Raw genomic sequence first — 13,870 nt, 5'->3', positions numbered from 1 at the left:
TCACAACACCCACATTCATTAAATGTTCCCATGAGCCTTTGTGCTTAACCCATCGCTGTCCAAAGTTCTAAACCTGTGACAAACAGAACCTCGGCAAGCATAAACCCCATTCACACAGACCTTTGGTCCCAGAAAATACCCGTAAAATTGCCAGACAAGCGTCTGTGTGAACAAAAACTTGTTCCGCTAATCTTCTGGGATCGTTGCCGGAAAGAGGACCTAGTCAGATACCCGGATAACCCTCTGTGTGAACAAGAAGCCGAAAGAATGCCGTAATGGGCGTGTCGTATTGAGGACGCGCGCGTCATCATAATACAAGTTATGGTTCAGCTCCTTAAAACGAGAGATAACATGCATATAAAAATTCACCACGAGAAATGTTGCAAACTAGATTGACGCAGTAATCAAGAAATGATGAGACGCATAAACAATGACGCACGTGCCGTAGTGAGGACGCGCGTGTCATGGCAACATGAAGTTGGTTCAACTCTTTAAAATGAGGGATTTACAACATTCACGACGAGAAATGGCAGCAAACTGGACTGAAGCAGATATCAGGTAAGTTAGCTCATTACTTACTGCGTTGAAACGGAGATCATTCAGCTGCATAAAAGCATATCGCGTCACGTGCTCATTTGAGCTATAATAAATGAAAATACCCGCGCGTCATCCCAACAAGATATATCGCTCAGCTCCTCAAAATGCGGGTTTTAAATACATATAAACAATCACGATGAGAAATGTCTGAAAACTGTATTAAAGCAGAGATCAGGGAGCTCGTCATATATCCACTCTGAAGCTGAGATCATTCACCAGCATTAGAACGGTGCGTCACGCGCTCCTTTATAATCTCATCATAAACAAAAATGCATGCGAGTGGTTCTTGGAGAGAGAAATAATATATAATATGCAAACTTCAGACGCTGCGTAGGAGAGAGGGCGGGACTTTCAATAGGTCACGTGTCTTTCCGGGACCATCACATGCCGGGTAAACTTGGCAGTGTGAATGGAAAAAAAATCTAACTATTCCGGAAAAATCCAGGATGCGTGTCCTGTGCATTTTACGGAATTTCTGTGTGAAAAGGGCTATAGGGATCTGGGGTGTGAATCGTCACTAGTCTCACGATTCGATTCAATTGCAGTTGTTATGTCAACGATTTGATTCGATACGATATCCCAACGCTTACATCCTAAATATTTAATATTACTCAAACTTTTACTGTTTTGGCTCGTTGTCGTCTTTCTTGTCAAAGCCCCACATTAAAACTCTGCTCAAGTGGTGCACCTTTTATTGATATGGCGCATATTGCTTTGAATGCAATGTGGCATTTTTAACATATTGTTTAAAGTTCGGTATTTTACACTTAAAGCCTTGTTTTCAGATTGTTTATGATGAAATAGAGCGGTTTTGACTGAAATTTGGACATATGATGCTGGCCCGAGAATTTTCGGTTTATGTTCTATCAGCCCCCACCTCTACTATGGCTGCATAGGTGCACTGGAACAATCCTTCCTAAAATGCATTAAGGGGTCAGGGGTGTTCACTGATATGCTCACACAAAAATCGCTGCAAAAGATGTTGCAAGATGCAATGAATGTGGTAAATAATGCATGTAGGGAATATAGCCAATTATAAAATGGTTAGTTTCAATCTATTCTTATTTACGATAAAACACGGCTATGACCGCTTCACCCAACGGTTCTATTCATCACTGTGCCCTTATCACTACCCTTATTGATTTAACTTCATGAAAGTTGCACTAATACATTGTTTTACTTTAATATTGTGTGGTATGCATTTAATAAAAGCAATAAGGTACTCGAGGCAAGTACTGTATAGTGAATAAGTAACGGCTGAAGGGGTTGCAGGCACTCCGCTTTGCATTGTACCCAACAACGGCCTTCAGCCATTACTTATTCACACAGCCTCAAGTACCTTATTGCTTTTATACCTTATAGCTTTTTACAACACAGCCTATCATACCTTATTGCTTAAATTCGTGCTAAATTATGATTGATTCAGTCAAAAACTCTCAAACTGCATTGCAACCAGAAGCTTAGCTTACCTGAAACTAAGTACTAGAGGCTTCCTGAATGAAATGACTAGAGATGTATTTTATTATCATTCCCCTGTCATCTATGCATCAAAATGTGCAAAAACAACACAAAACACCATTCATAAGCTGAAATGTGTACTCTTATCTCACTCCATCACACACAGAGCTTAAAATACATGCTGATGGCATCTGATAATGGAGACAATTTTGTAAGAGGATCAAACAACGCTGTAGTTATGTCAGCTACTAACACGAAATAATCTCCATAAACACTAAAATTGCTCAGTTTATTCCTTATTTAATCAGTCAGTGAAGATAACACTCTCAATCCGCGATGTTTCCCATGAGAGCACATGCAATGGGAGATGCCACAGGGGTGGGGCGTGGTCAACTCGAAATGCATTTTCAATAGAATTTTGCTACATCCATTGCACGCTATGTAAATGAAAATGCAATCCCACTTGAAAATTACACTTAAATGATCATTCTGATACAGTTTTTGCTTGACCATGTAAAACACATCTAAATAATTTGGGTAATACATTTGCAATTAAATTTTGCAAATTATAAAGCATTAAAAAACTGTAGTTAAAAAGGACTGTAGGAAATGGCAAATGTAAATAAAATTATTGAATTTTCCTTTTCATTTCGTACCAAACATCGCACATATAGCATGGAAAATATCAATTTAAAGCAACACTATGTAGTTTTTTTTAACTTTTAATAATGTCTCTAAAATTATTTCAGTGATAGAACAACTTTTAACTGGACAAATTGTACTGTTGCTGCAACCTGAGCAGCCTCCTAGCTGCTACAAGCACACTCTGAAAGTGGCAGTGGAGGGTAGAGCACACAGCCCCGCCCCTCCCCCTGCCTGCAGGAGAGTGTCTGATACCAGGCACTGTTGCGCTTTTCAACCACATGGGGGAGCTGTAAGTCATTTTTAAATGGAAACTAGTGTTGCTTTAAACACAGAAATACAATGCCATTTTATTACTAACGAAAACTTCGAAAGCTCATAAACTGGTATTCGGACCAGCACTAGTACACAGACGTACAAAGTAAGTGCTACTTTTGCATGTACTATTCTAGGGAGAAATTTGCGTCATGTGCACTGTACGCAAACCCTCGTGTATTCGTAAAACCAGGACAATAGATCGCTTAATCACTAGGGCTGAGCAAAACTATCGATACGGCTAACTATCACGATAAATTTTTCCACAATAGTGCGTCAATATTTTAATCTCTAGTACCAGTATTTAAAAAAATTAAAAAAATCGAATCCCTCTGTGTGCGTCAAATGACCTTCTCCGCCGCTACTGTAGTTGCGCTGATCAGTTGTCTGTCATATACGGCCTTTTGGCCAATGTCTCGTTAGTTTTGGCTTTACATTTTTTTTATTTCAGCTTTATTTTTTAATTTTTTGATAAAAAAAAAGAAAGCAACGCAGCGCATCGTATCTTGACACATGGTATCATGCTCCATGTATCGCGATATGTATCGTATCGTAAAGCCCTTGCCAATACCCAGCCCTATTAATCGCCTACGTCACTGTGACGTCACCGCTCTAGCTGGAGGCAAAAAATAAGCAGGAACTTAGCAGGCACGCTAAAAGTTTAAGGTTTTGACTTTAAAATGTCATCTTGATGTGTTTTTGGCTGCCAGAATAGAAGGAAAAGCACTTTTGGTTCAAAACTAAAGTTTTAATCAACTAATTAACTAAAGCAGACATTCCTTCACAGAAATAAAGAAGACATGTGGTTGAATGCAATACGGCATACAGACTGGATGGAGACGATCATAAATAATGCTCGTGTTTGCAGTGCACACTTCATATCAGATAAAAGAATCTATGCATATGTACTGGTGTGTTGGTTTATCTAGTACAAATCAGCAAGTTTCTGTTTTATAGGTGAAAAGTCGCCAAGCTTAAATGTTAAACAAACATACAGCGATAGATGTGTGTGTGTCATCATTTGAATAGTTTCTTAAAATAATCCACATTGCTAATCATAGTTAGCCCAGCAATAGGTTACATTAGACAATAAGCCTTGACAAAATTCCCCAAACCACTCGAAAATAATTAATATGTTGTCTAGGAAATATCCAAAACCTGGTTAAAATCGTGAGAGTTAATTTACAAAAATAGCTGTCACGGTCCCGCAGAATTAGCGACTGTACACATACATCCATGTTTAATAAATTCCTCCTAAAATGTGCTAGCTAACGCTTGTCAACATTTCCTCCGTGGCTCTTTTAGCCTCCAGCTAAGCCCCGCCCACCCAGAGACCTTGCAATGTTTACAAACTTTTAAGGGGTCTATACTTCTAATTTTTATGTTAAACCAGATGCGCACTCTGTAGTATGTGATATTTAAAGCATGCTTAATATCAGTTTATGACCGATTAATTCACGTCACATAAATATTTTGATTTGGATATTAATGATCTGAACCGCTGATCGGAGGCTGTCTACGTAAAATCATCCTGTTGAATGCATAAGAAAAGGGCTTGCACTTGATCTTGAGGGCACATGCTGGTATGACTCCTCTTGGCCTCATGTCAGCAATAACAACCTTTAAAACTGCTGCTTTAGTCAAACAAAATAACAGCTTATGCAATAAAACAGAGATGTTGTGTATCTCAAGATAGAGAGTTTCATACATGATCTACTACTGTATATGGTCAACAGCACAGATGTGGTTAAGCTACGGTTGGGGTTGAATGAGTTGCTAAAAATTGTGATTTTACATGTAGCAGATGTAGTGTAACAGGGTTGAACTCAAATAACCAGTCAGGTTTGCATCTCACGTAAGAGATTTACATATGTAAGTCGCGAATTTCTTCATAACTTTGTTTATAAATACTTTGCGTTTCTAAATTTGAACTTAATGGCAGTCTTTATGTAGCCAACGCCCCTGAGAGATAGCTTCATTTACAGAGCGACATGAACATGTCTGTTAATGTTGAAACCACATCCTCTGACAGCAAAGAAGAACTCACTTGTACCAAACCACGGATTAGGACATTAACAGTAGTCGAGAAGCAATTACTCCCTACTGATACTGTCTGTTGCCTGCCACACAGCTACATTTCATGGACATTTAAAATTACACTTTTTAATTTTAAACAGAAATGTCCAAATGCGTACAAAAGCACTTTTTGGTGCCCTTATTTTACCCGACTTGTTCTGGAAAGCATAAAAAAAAAACATTTTTCCACATGTAAAACTGAAATTATACAAAGGCAAATTTGACATAACAGTCTCCCCAGCATTTGAATAAACTAACATTACTGTCAAATGGACATGATGGGTCTTGCTGAAGGTGTGGCATAGTGGTTAACACAAGTGCTTCAACAAACTGAGGCTCTCTTTAATCTGCCTGCGTCCACCCATGCATGCACGCTTCTGACGACACATCTGCGTCTGCGCAGACCACAGGAAGTAGAATAAAAGTAAACGAACCAAATACAACCAAAGTCTCTGTGTGGCATTTTCTACACATGAAAATTATTTGTTCAAAACACACATGGGTAAATATTGCTTTTTAACACAATACAACTAATTTATTTTTTGCAGTAAAATCAATGTCAATTTTATTTTAAATGTATATATATATTTAAAAAAAAAAAAAAACATGAAATAAACACTTTATACCTGCATCTTGTATAATTGGAAAGGTTGTACTATATTAAAGATTTAATAAGGGCTGCATAACTATTAATCACGACTAATCGTTTGCAGAATAAAAGTTGTTTACATCTCACACACACACTCACGCAAACAAACACACACATAAATTATTTAATATATGAATATAAATACTTAATATATAAATATATGTATGCATGTGTGTGTATTTATTTATATACATAATTATTTTACTATGGCTGTCAAAAAATAATCACGATTAATCCATACAAAATAAAAGTTTGTGTTTGCATAAAATTTTTGTGTGTGTAGTCTGTAATTATTGTGTATATATGAATACACATACACATCATGTATATATTTTTATATATAATATAAATTATATCAAAATCTAAATAAATATATATACATGTAAATGTTTCTAAAATACATGCATCCATGTGTGTGTATTTATATATACAAAATAATTATTACACACAGCGAACACACATATATTATGCAAACACAACTTTTATTTTGTATGCGATTAATCATGATTAATCTTTTGACAGCCCTATATTTTACACAATACACACACATATATGTAGTAAGCAAAAACTTTTATTCTGCAAAAGATTAGTCGCGATTAATCATTATGCAGCCATAGATGTGATATGATTTTTGAAGAATGTGATTTTAAGACAAATTAAAGTTAAACGGATGGATTGTCAATTGTATAAATTGGGGTGGACACACAAAGTTACTCCTTACACTAAAGAAGGACTATGAGCCGAAACATTTGTATGAATCTACTTTTTATACAGGAAATTTTTAGGGATGGGCATGATTGCTCGAGTACTCGAACGTGGCATCGATGATCAATCACGAAAACGATGATCATGTGGGTTTATTTATTTATTTATTGTGGATATGGCGGCATTTGGATGTCTGGTTAGCGTTACAAGCGCATGTGGTAGTAAAGACTGGGTCTGGAGATGCGTGTTTGACGTCGTGTCGAGCTATGCAGACAGGCGTTTGACATCAGTAACATTACCATGCATGATTAAAAAACAAACGGATAATTCCGTGCCCCTGCACCGCAGCAACCCGCCGATCCGCGCCATGCGCGGCAGCCCGCCGATCACACCTCACATCACTGAGGCACTATGGTTTAAAAGGATGCGGTGATTTTCGGAAATACAGTCAGTCAGGTGCAAAATGTACAGCACCATCAAAAGTTCAATGGGTTATCATCTCATATTTAAACATCAAATGTCAAGAGACACCAGAGAATCATATGAGCATTAACATTACATCTTGACTGAGAACAGGTAAGGAGACAACACGATACAGCTAATCGCTAAAATGATATCAAAAGACTTGATTTCAATTGTGTCTTTTTCTCCATGGCCACCACTGTATATACAAAGTCATAATTATGCTCTATAAACCATAGAATAGATTTAGATAGTAGGTCATTTTTCTTACTGAACCTCTCTAAGTCTGGACCTCAAGCCCATCAAACAAATTTGCAGCAAGTTGGAAAATAAACTGGACTTTTAGAGGAAAGCCTTTGGCTTGAGTTGCAGAAGGGATGAGATAAGATTACTGATGAAGAAAACGAAAAGGGGGACATACCAAATATTAATGTTACAAGTGGATAAAAACAGTGCGACTTACTTCAACTTGATATTTGTTGTGCTCAAAGCAAACATCGTTATAAAATGAAATCATGTTTTGGAGCCAAAAAGGTCAATATTTTTAGATCTGTCAGGTGTTTTGACCACCACTGTATGAATATTGTTAATAATGACACATGACTGGATCTGTGTTTTATCCATATTCATCTATAGTCTGGGCTTGTACAGTACGTGCTGGAGGAGTTAACAGAAATAAAACTGGCAGAGGAACTTGGAGACGATTGATATGATCTATACTTTGTTCTTTTCGTCATGACACACTATTGTGGGGACAAAGATCAGTCAGAGCTTTCCTTGACTCTAAGACACAAATGTCAATAGTGTCATTACATATCTGCTGGCGAAGTGCGTCTCAAAGTTCAGCACCATAAGACACACAAGTTGCACTACTTTCACAGTTGTACATACAGTATAACCATCACTGGCTTATAAACACCTTAAAGGGGACATATCATGAAAATCTGACTTTTTTCATGTTTAAGTGCTATAATTGGGTCCTCAGTGCTTTTATCAACCTAGAACATGTGAAAAAGATCAACCCAGTAACTTAGTTTTGGTAAACCATTCTCTGCAAGCATGTGAAAAAATAGCTCATTGAAATATGGCTCCTCTTGTGATGTCAGAAGGGGATAATACCGCGCCTTAATCTGAACTATCCATCCACAGCACTGCCATTTAGTGCAGAGATAAGCTCATTTGTATTTTAAAGGACACGCCCAAAAACAGACAAAGTGGTCATTTTAACATGCTATAATAAATTATCTATATGGTATGTTGAGCTAAACCTGCATGTAAATCCCTAATTTTAAAGAGCTAAACCATAATTTCATTGTTGTGATGACATGCACGTCCTCACTACGGCATACCCCTTACGGCACCGTATCTGCGACATGTTCACACAGGGGGCTTTCCGGGAATGTTGGGTCCTTTTTCCAGGAGTGATCCCAGAACATTAGCTGGAGGTGTTTCTGTTCACACAGAAGCCTCTCTGACATTTTTACGGGTATTTTCTGGTAGCAAAGTGCTGTTTGAATGAAGTTTTAGTCTATCACAGGTTTTTTTGAGCACAAAATGCTTGAGCTACAGTATAATATACATGCATATCCTCAAATATGCTTCCAAGCTTCGCTCTAGTAGCCTAAATCAATATATTGTAAACTAAAAATATTTTTAAAACAAATACCAATATCTTAAAACAAAAGAACTACTATTGTTTGGTACAGGGGTTCTCAAACTTTTTCAACAAGCATCCCACTTGTGTACGGTGCATCCTTTCGTGCCCCCCAAAAAAAACATTTTTTAGTGCTCCCTCACAATTAGTCGCGACTAATCATTTGCAGAATAAAAGTTTTTGTTCACATAATATAAGTGGGTGTACTGTGTATAATAATTATGTATAAATACACACACAAACACATGTATATAATTAGGAACATTTACATGGGTATATACATGTTTTTATTTATATATAATTTATATTATATATAAATATAAATATTTATTATATAAATATATATTTTTCTTAAAATTATACATGTATATGTGTGTATTTATATATACATAATTATTATACACAGTACACACATATATTATGTAAACAAAAACTTTTATTCTGCAAACGACTCGCGACTAATCGTGAGGCAGCACTAAAAATTTATGACAAAACATTACAAAACATATTAAAATTTTACAATGTAGTGCTGTTGGTTAGTAGCCTCATGAGATTTAATTTGAGAATTTATGAAGAATTTATGTATTTTATAAAATGCCAATAAACTGGGGCCCCCTGGCACCATTTCAGGGGCCCCCAGTTTAAAAAGCACTGGTTTAGTACATTGTCAGTCCAAATTAAGGCCCCATTTGCAAAGATGGTGTAAAAATGCTGGTGTTACTCCACTGGTTCTCAAACTGGGGGGCGTGAGATGGTGCCAGGCGTCCCAGTTTTATGAAATTTTATTAAATACTTTACTTTATCATAGATTCTGTGTATTACACCTCCGAAAAATAGTTTCTACAGGGCGCCGCGAGCGGGATGCACCCTACACAAGTGTGAGAACCGCTGAAGATGCTGAAGATGTTACTGCGGCTCTTTCGTGGGAAACCTTTGATCGCTTTTACCGCATCAATTGACTGAGCTGAGAAACAAATGGTAAATCTTTCCACAGGAAACAGTGTAGTTAGTACAGGAACTAAAAGCAGTGTTAAGCGAAACTAACTCGGCAGAGAAAGCGTTTCCTCTTCTCAAGCACTTTTACGCGAGACTTCAGACGTTTGTCACATTCTGTCTTTGTGTCTGAATCAACACAAAACTATAACAACTCATTCTGACATTCTGATAAAAAGCAAATACGACGACAAAACTGAAATGAGGTTGTTTGAAAGTTGCCTGTTAGTATGACTGACTGCATCTTTCAGCAAAAATATGACCTACATCTAATCTGTCTGTCGGAGTAAACTTGAGCCAAAAGTGACTTAGATCTGTTAAAAAAACATGCTGTAGCATCACACAGAGCTGACAAAATGGCTTCATGTGCCACAACTGTCAACAAGGGGAAGTAGAGCAATGTTTCCTGTCACAAGCAAACGGTCAAAATTTCCCAATAGCAAAATAATGACTATACAGTCACTGAATAAAGCACGGTGTTGATTGGACACGTGAACATAAAATATTATCTATAATGTTTCATAATTCAAGTGCATTATAACCATTTGTTAATAACTCTAAACGCAATTAAAAGTGGCCTTGAACCAACTGTACTGTTAAAATGAAACTGTAATGTTAGCTTAACTATTTAAATACCCAATCTCACCCCCATAAACTAGAATTGGGCCACTTAGTGTAACCAAATACATATTTGTGATCTAAATAAAGCTGCTAAATTATTGCTGCTAAATAAGCACCAATATTGCTTTAAATACATCGACGTGCTGCCTTAAATAACCATTGATTGCCATTATATACACACTTAATAACAATGCTCATGTTACCCGTTATTACAGTAAGCTTTACCTCAATACTCAAATATGTAAACTAAACCTGCCTGGAATGGTTGATATGTCACAGTTGCCAGCCCTGGCATACATGTATTGTGCAAGAAGGTACATGCAACTTTATTTTCCTGTAATGTGCATTATGAAATCCAAATGTGGTTTTAAAGACGATCTTGTTGCAACAGTAATGTCATGTCCACTGTGTGTAGGCTTTGGTTTCCGTGCATTCACAAACCCCCCAAACCTGTGGATGTAGCCTAGGTTTGCCGTGAAACGCCTCGAAAAGACCATGAACTGTGTATATTGCAATGATTCTTTACCTTTATAATGCTCGCCTTCCGTGGTATCCCAGGTTTTCCGTCCGGCACGACAGATGCGTTTGCCGCTTCCAGCTCTGGATTCTCGGGTCCGCACAATCCACAGTCCCCGTTTGAGACCGACACCTCGCACTCATCCCTGCCGCCCGTCTCATCGCCGGGGTGGGCAGATTTCCCGCCGCCGTTGGGCGATGACACCCCGCAGGTCTCGGCGACAAACTCCGCCATGAGCTCCGTATGCGCGCGCACAGCAGCCTGCGCCTGGCAGTATTAGCTATCGAGCGATTTGAGCTCCCGAAAAGACATTAGACAGAAATGATGAGCCATCGCAGGTTTATTTCCCGTCGGCGTTGCTTCATGTGTCGGACTCGATACATTGTTTCACCGCGCACCGCGTTCGAAAGCGAATGTGCGCGTGCGATACAATGTTGCAAGTCTCATTGTTGGACCGCTGAGCCCTTTCTGACAGATACTGCCATCTGCTGAACTCACTTCACATCAAAATAATGCACAGACGATCCACACTGGTGAAGCCCGTGAATCAACACAAACTTAACTCAAGGCTGTTTGCGCGGTGTTACATTTTTGCTGGCTTCACATGGAAGTGCTTGAAGTGAAGTTCATGCATGTCGAGACACATATCTGTTGCGCAATGCTTGAAATAAGTGTTGGTTCTTGAAGAAATCCCAGGAACTATGAAAACACATAATTTAACAAACTATTATCAAATTTGAAAAGTGGACCTGACAACTTTTACCAGTTAAGGTACTTGTTAGGACATGGTTTACTTTGCCAAGTCATTGCTGAGTTGTTCTATGGAGTGGTTGCTTATGGCCTAGATATGGCTCATCTCCTTTTTATTTTACTTTATGAATTATTTTGCATGTTTAATTGTCTACCAGGCAAACATCTTAAGTCCAGCTACCTCTCATCCACCAGCCACACTATGCATGTATATAACATAAAGGGTAAAATGTAAACTTATGATTAACCAATATGCAAACAACCATTACTTTGCTACTTAATAAAGTCATTAAAACCACAATAAGGTCATTTTTTTTATTCCTTAAAGACAAAAGTAGGTATAATTTATAAACTCAGAATAGGAGTATGACTTTTGTGACTTAATTTTTGAAGGATTTGTGCATGTCAAGACAGATATCTGTTCACATTCTGCAGCTCTTGCACAACAGATGAAATATGTGCTTATATTATTTTATTTAAATCAACTTACTTGACTATTAAAAGTACCCCAACAACTATAAAGATTAAGCCAGTTTTATTCTTAGATAAACCAAGTAATTGCCAGGATGATGGACAACCAGCCCTTCCGCCCTGCTGAAAAAAACAATAAAACCATTACAGAAAATTCTAATGGTTTCCATTAAAATACCAATAGGAAACATTAGCTTTTACCATTAAAACCACTACACTGTAGTGTGTTTGGGCCATAATCAATTAGAACCAATACATAGAACCAATACAAACCATTAGAGACCAACAAAGACCAATAAACTGTGTTTTGGGCCATATTACATTAGAATCAATAAAATTCCCAATAAAACCAATAGAATTCCTGTAATGGTGTCTATTGGTTTTTTTAGCCGGGCGAAAATTAATGGTTTTACAGTTAAAACCAAAAAGCCATGGTTACCCCGAAATAACCTTTCAAAGCCATGGTTTTCAAAAACTATTAATCCATGGTTACTGTTGTTAATCATAATCAATATCCCCCCAAAAAACACGGTTACTACACTTTACCACTAAAAAAACATGGTTAATTTTCATAAGGGAGCCTAAACCATTAAGCCAGTTTCCCATTAAAGGTAGTGAAAGATTTGCCTGAAGTTAAACACAGTTCCAACTATTAGGACCCACAATGTTTACTTTCTATAGTCCATAAACTCACAAAATAATAAATTGTCTATAGCCACTGAAAGCTTTTAGGCTGATATTGTTTTAGAGATGTGATTGTGTACCTGCTTATAGGACCTTAGTCAAGATATCGACTGTACCAACAGTTATTTTTGCAATATATATATAAAAACAAATAAATGTCAAATTTTGTCATAAAAGCCATATCTCCTGCCTTTTCTCATTACATTTTTAGTGCACACAATATAGATATTTATTGAGGTTTCAAGCAGGTGAAAGGCTCAAGAAACACAGCAAACACGTGTAGTTACAATAAATGGTTTAAAGTTGTCAACACATATAAACAGCATCATTGGTGAAAAATATTCCTAGAAGACAGGAAGTATTAAAGGTTTGTGCTTTCATGTAGTGTGCAGCAGAGCCACCTCCTGGAAAACACTGTAGTACAGAAATCAACCTCTCTTTTGTTCTTTCTGCAACAATATTAGGGAACTACAACAGCCCAAATGCTCCATATTTGGCTCTATGGTGTTGCCTACATTTTTCATGTTATTTTTCTACATTTTTTTAGCATTTCCCATTTAATTTTGTATAGTCATAAAGAAGCGCTTGCAGAACCTGTTTCACTTCTGACAAGAAGTGAGACATGATTGGACCATGACAAGTAAGTTGTCACGGTTGAACCGTGTCATGGCTCCGCTGTGGTCTCCAAACCCTCCATCCCTCCCCTCAGACTCACCCTTCCAGACTTTTGTTTATGTTTGGGTTTATGTAACTGGAAGCCACTTTTTAAGGAGGGGGTAATGTCACGGTTAAACCGTGTCATTTCTTGTTTCTGTTCTGATTGTCGTCACCTGGACTCTTGTTAATTAATTACCTGCCTCATCACACCTGTATATCGTTAGTCTGCTTGTATATATACCCCTGCCTGTTGTATGTGCACTTGCCGGATCATTGTCATTACTTCCTTGTCTGTTCCAGTTAACGTTTACCTGTTCCTGTGTTTCATTTACCTGCCGTTGTTTTGATTCTCGTGTTTTGTTTCTGTTTATTTATTAAATGTTATTTATTCCATACAAACTCTGCGAGTGCGTCCTCACTACTGTATCCAGTCATTACATAAGTAGTTTAATAATTCTGTTTTTAATAGGTTTAGGTGGAGTTTGGGGATGTACTGTAGCAGGTGGTTTAAAACCTTTTAATAGCAGGGACCCCCGCATATGATAAACCTTTAGCAAGGGACCCCTTTCCTAAATTATACATCCATATTTTTATAAAGAAACATTGAGACTAGATAAAT

The 13,870-nt window shown here is 37.5% G+C and overlaps 1 protein-coding gene across 1 annotated transcript in view; it reads right to left on the bottom strand.

The window, feature by feature from the left end:
- The window catches only part of plcl2 (phospholipase C like 2), a 71,571-nt gene extending 60,410 nt beyond the window's left edge, over positions 1-11,161 (bottom strand). Inside the window, exon 1 of the mRNA XM_055211363.2 lies at positions 10,699-11,161. Coding sequence (XP_055067338.2) covers positions 10,699-10,923 — 225 coding nt within the window. The 5' untranslated portion in view covers positions 10,924-11,161. The remainder of the gene's footprint in view (positions 1-10,698) is intronic.
- Positions 11,162-13,870: the final 2,709 nt, after the last annotated feature.

This window comes from Misgurnus anguillicaudatus, chromosome 10 (genome assembly GCF_027580225.2).
Source record: "Misgurnus anguillicaudatus chromosome 10, ASM2758022v2, whole genome shotgun sequence".
Taxonomy (NCBI): domain Eukaryota; kingdom Metazoa; phylum Chordata; class Actinopteri; order Cypriniformes; family Cobitidae; genus Misgurnus; species Misgurnus anguillicaudatus.
This window is presented reverse-complemented; position numbering and strand designations above follow the sequence as displayed.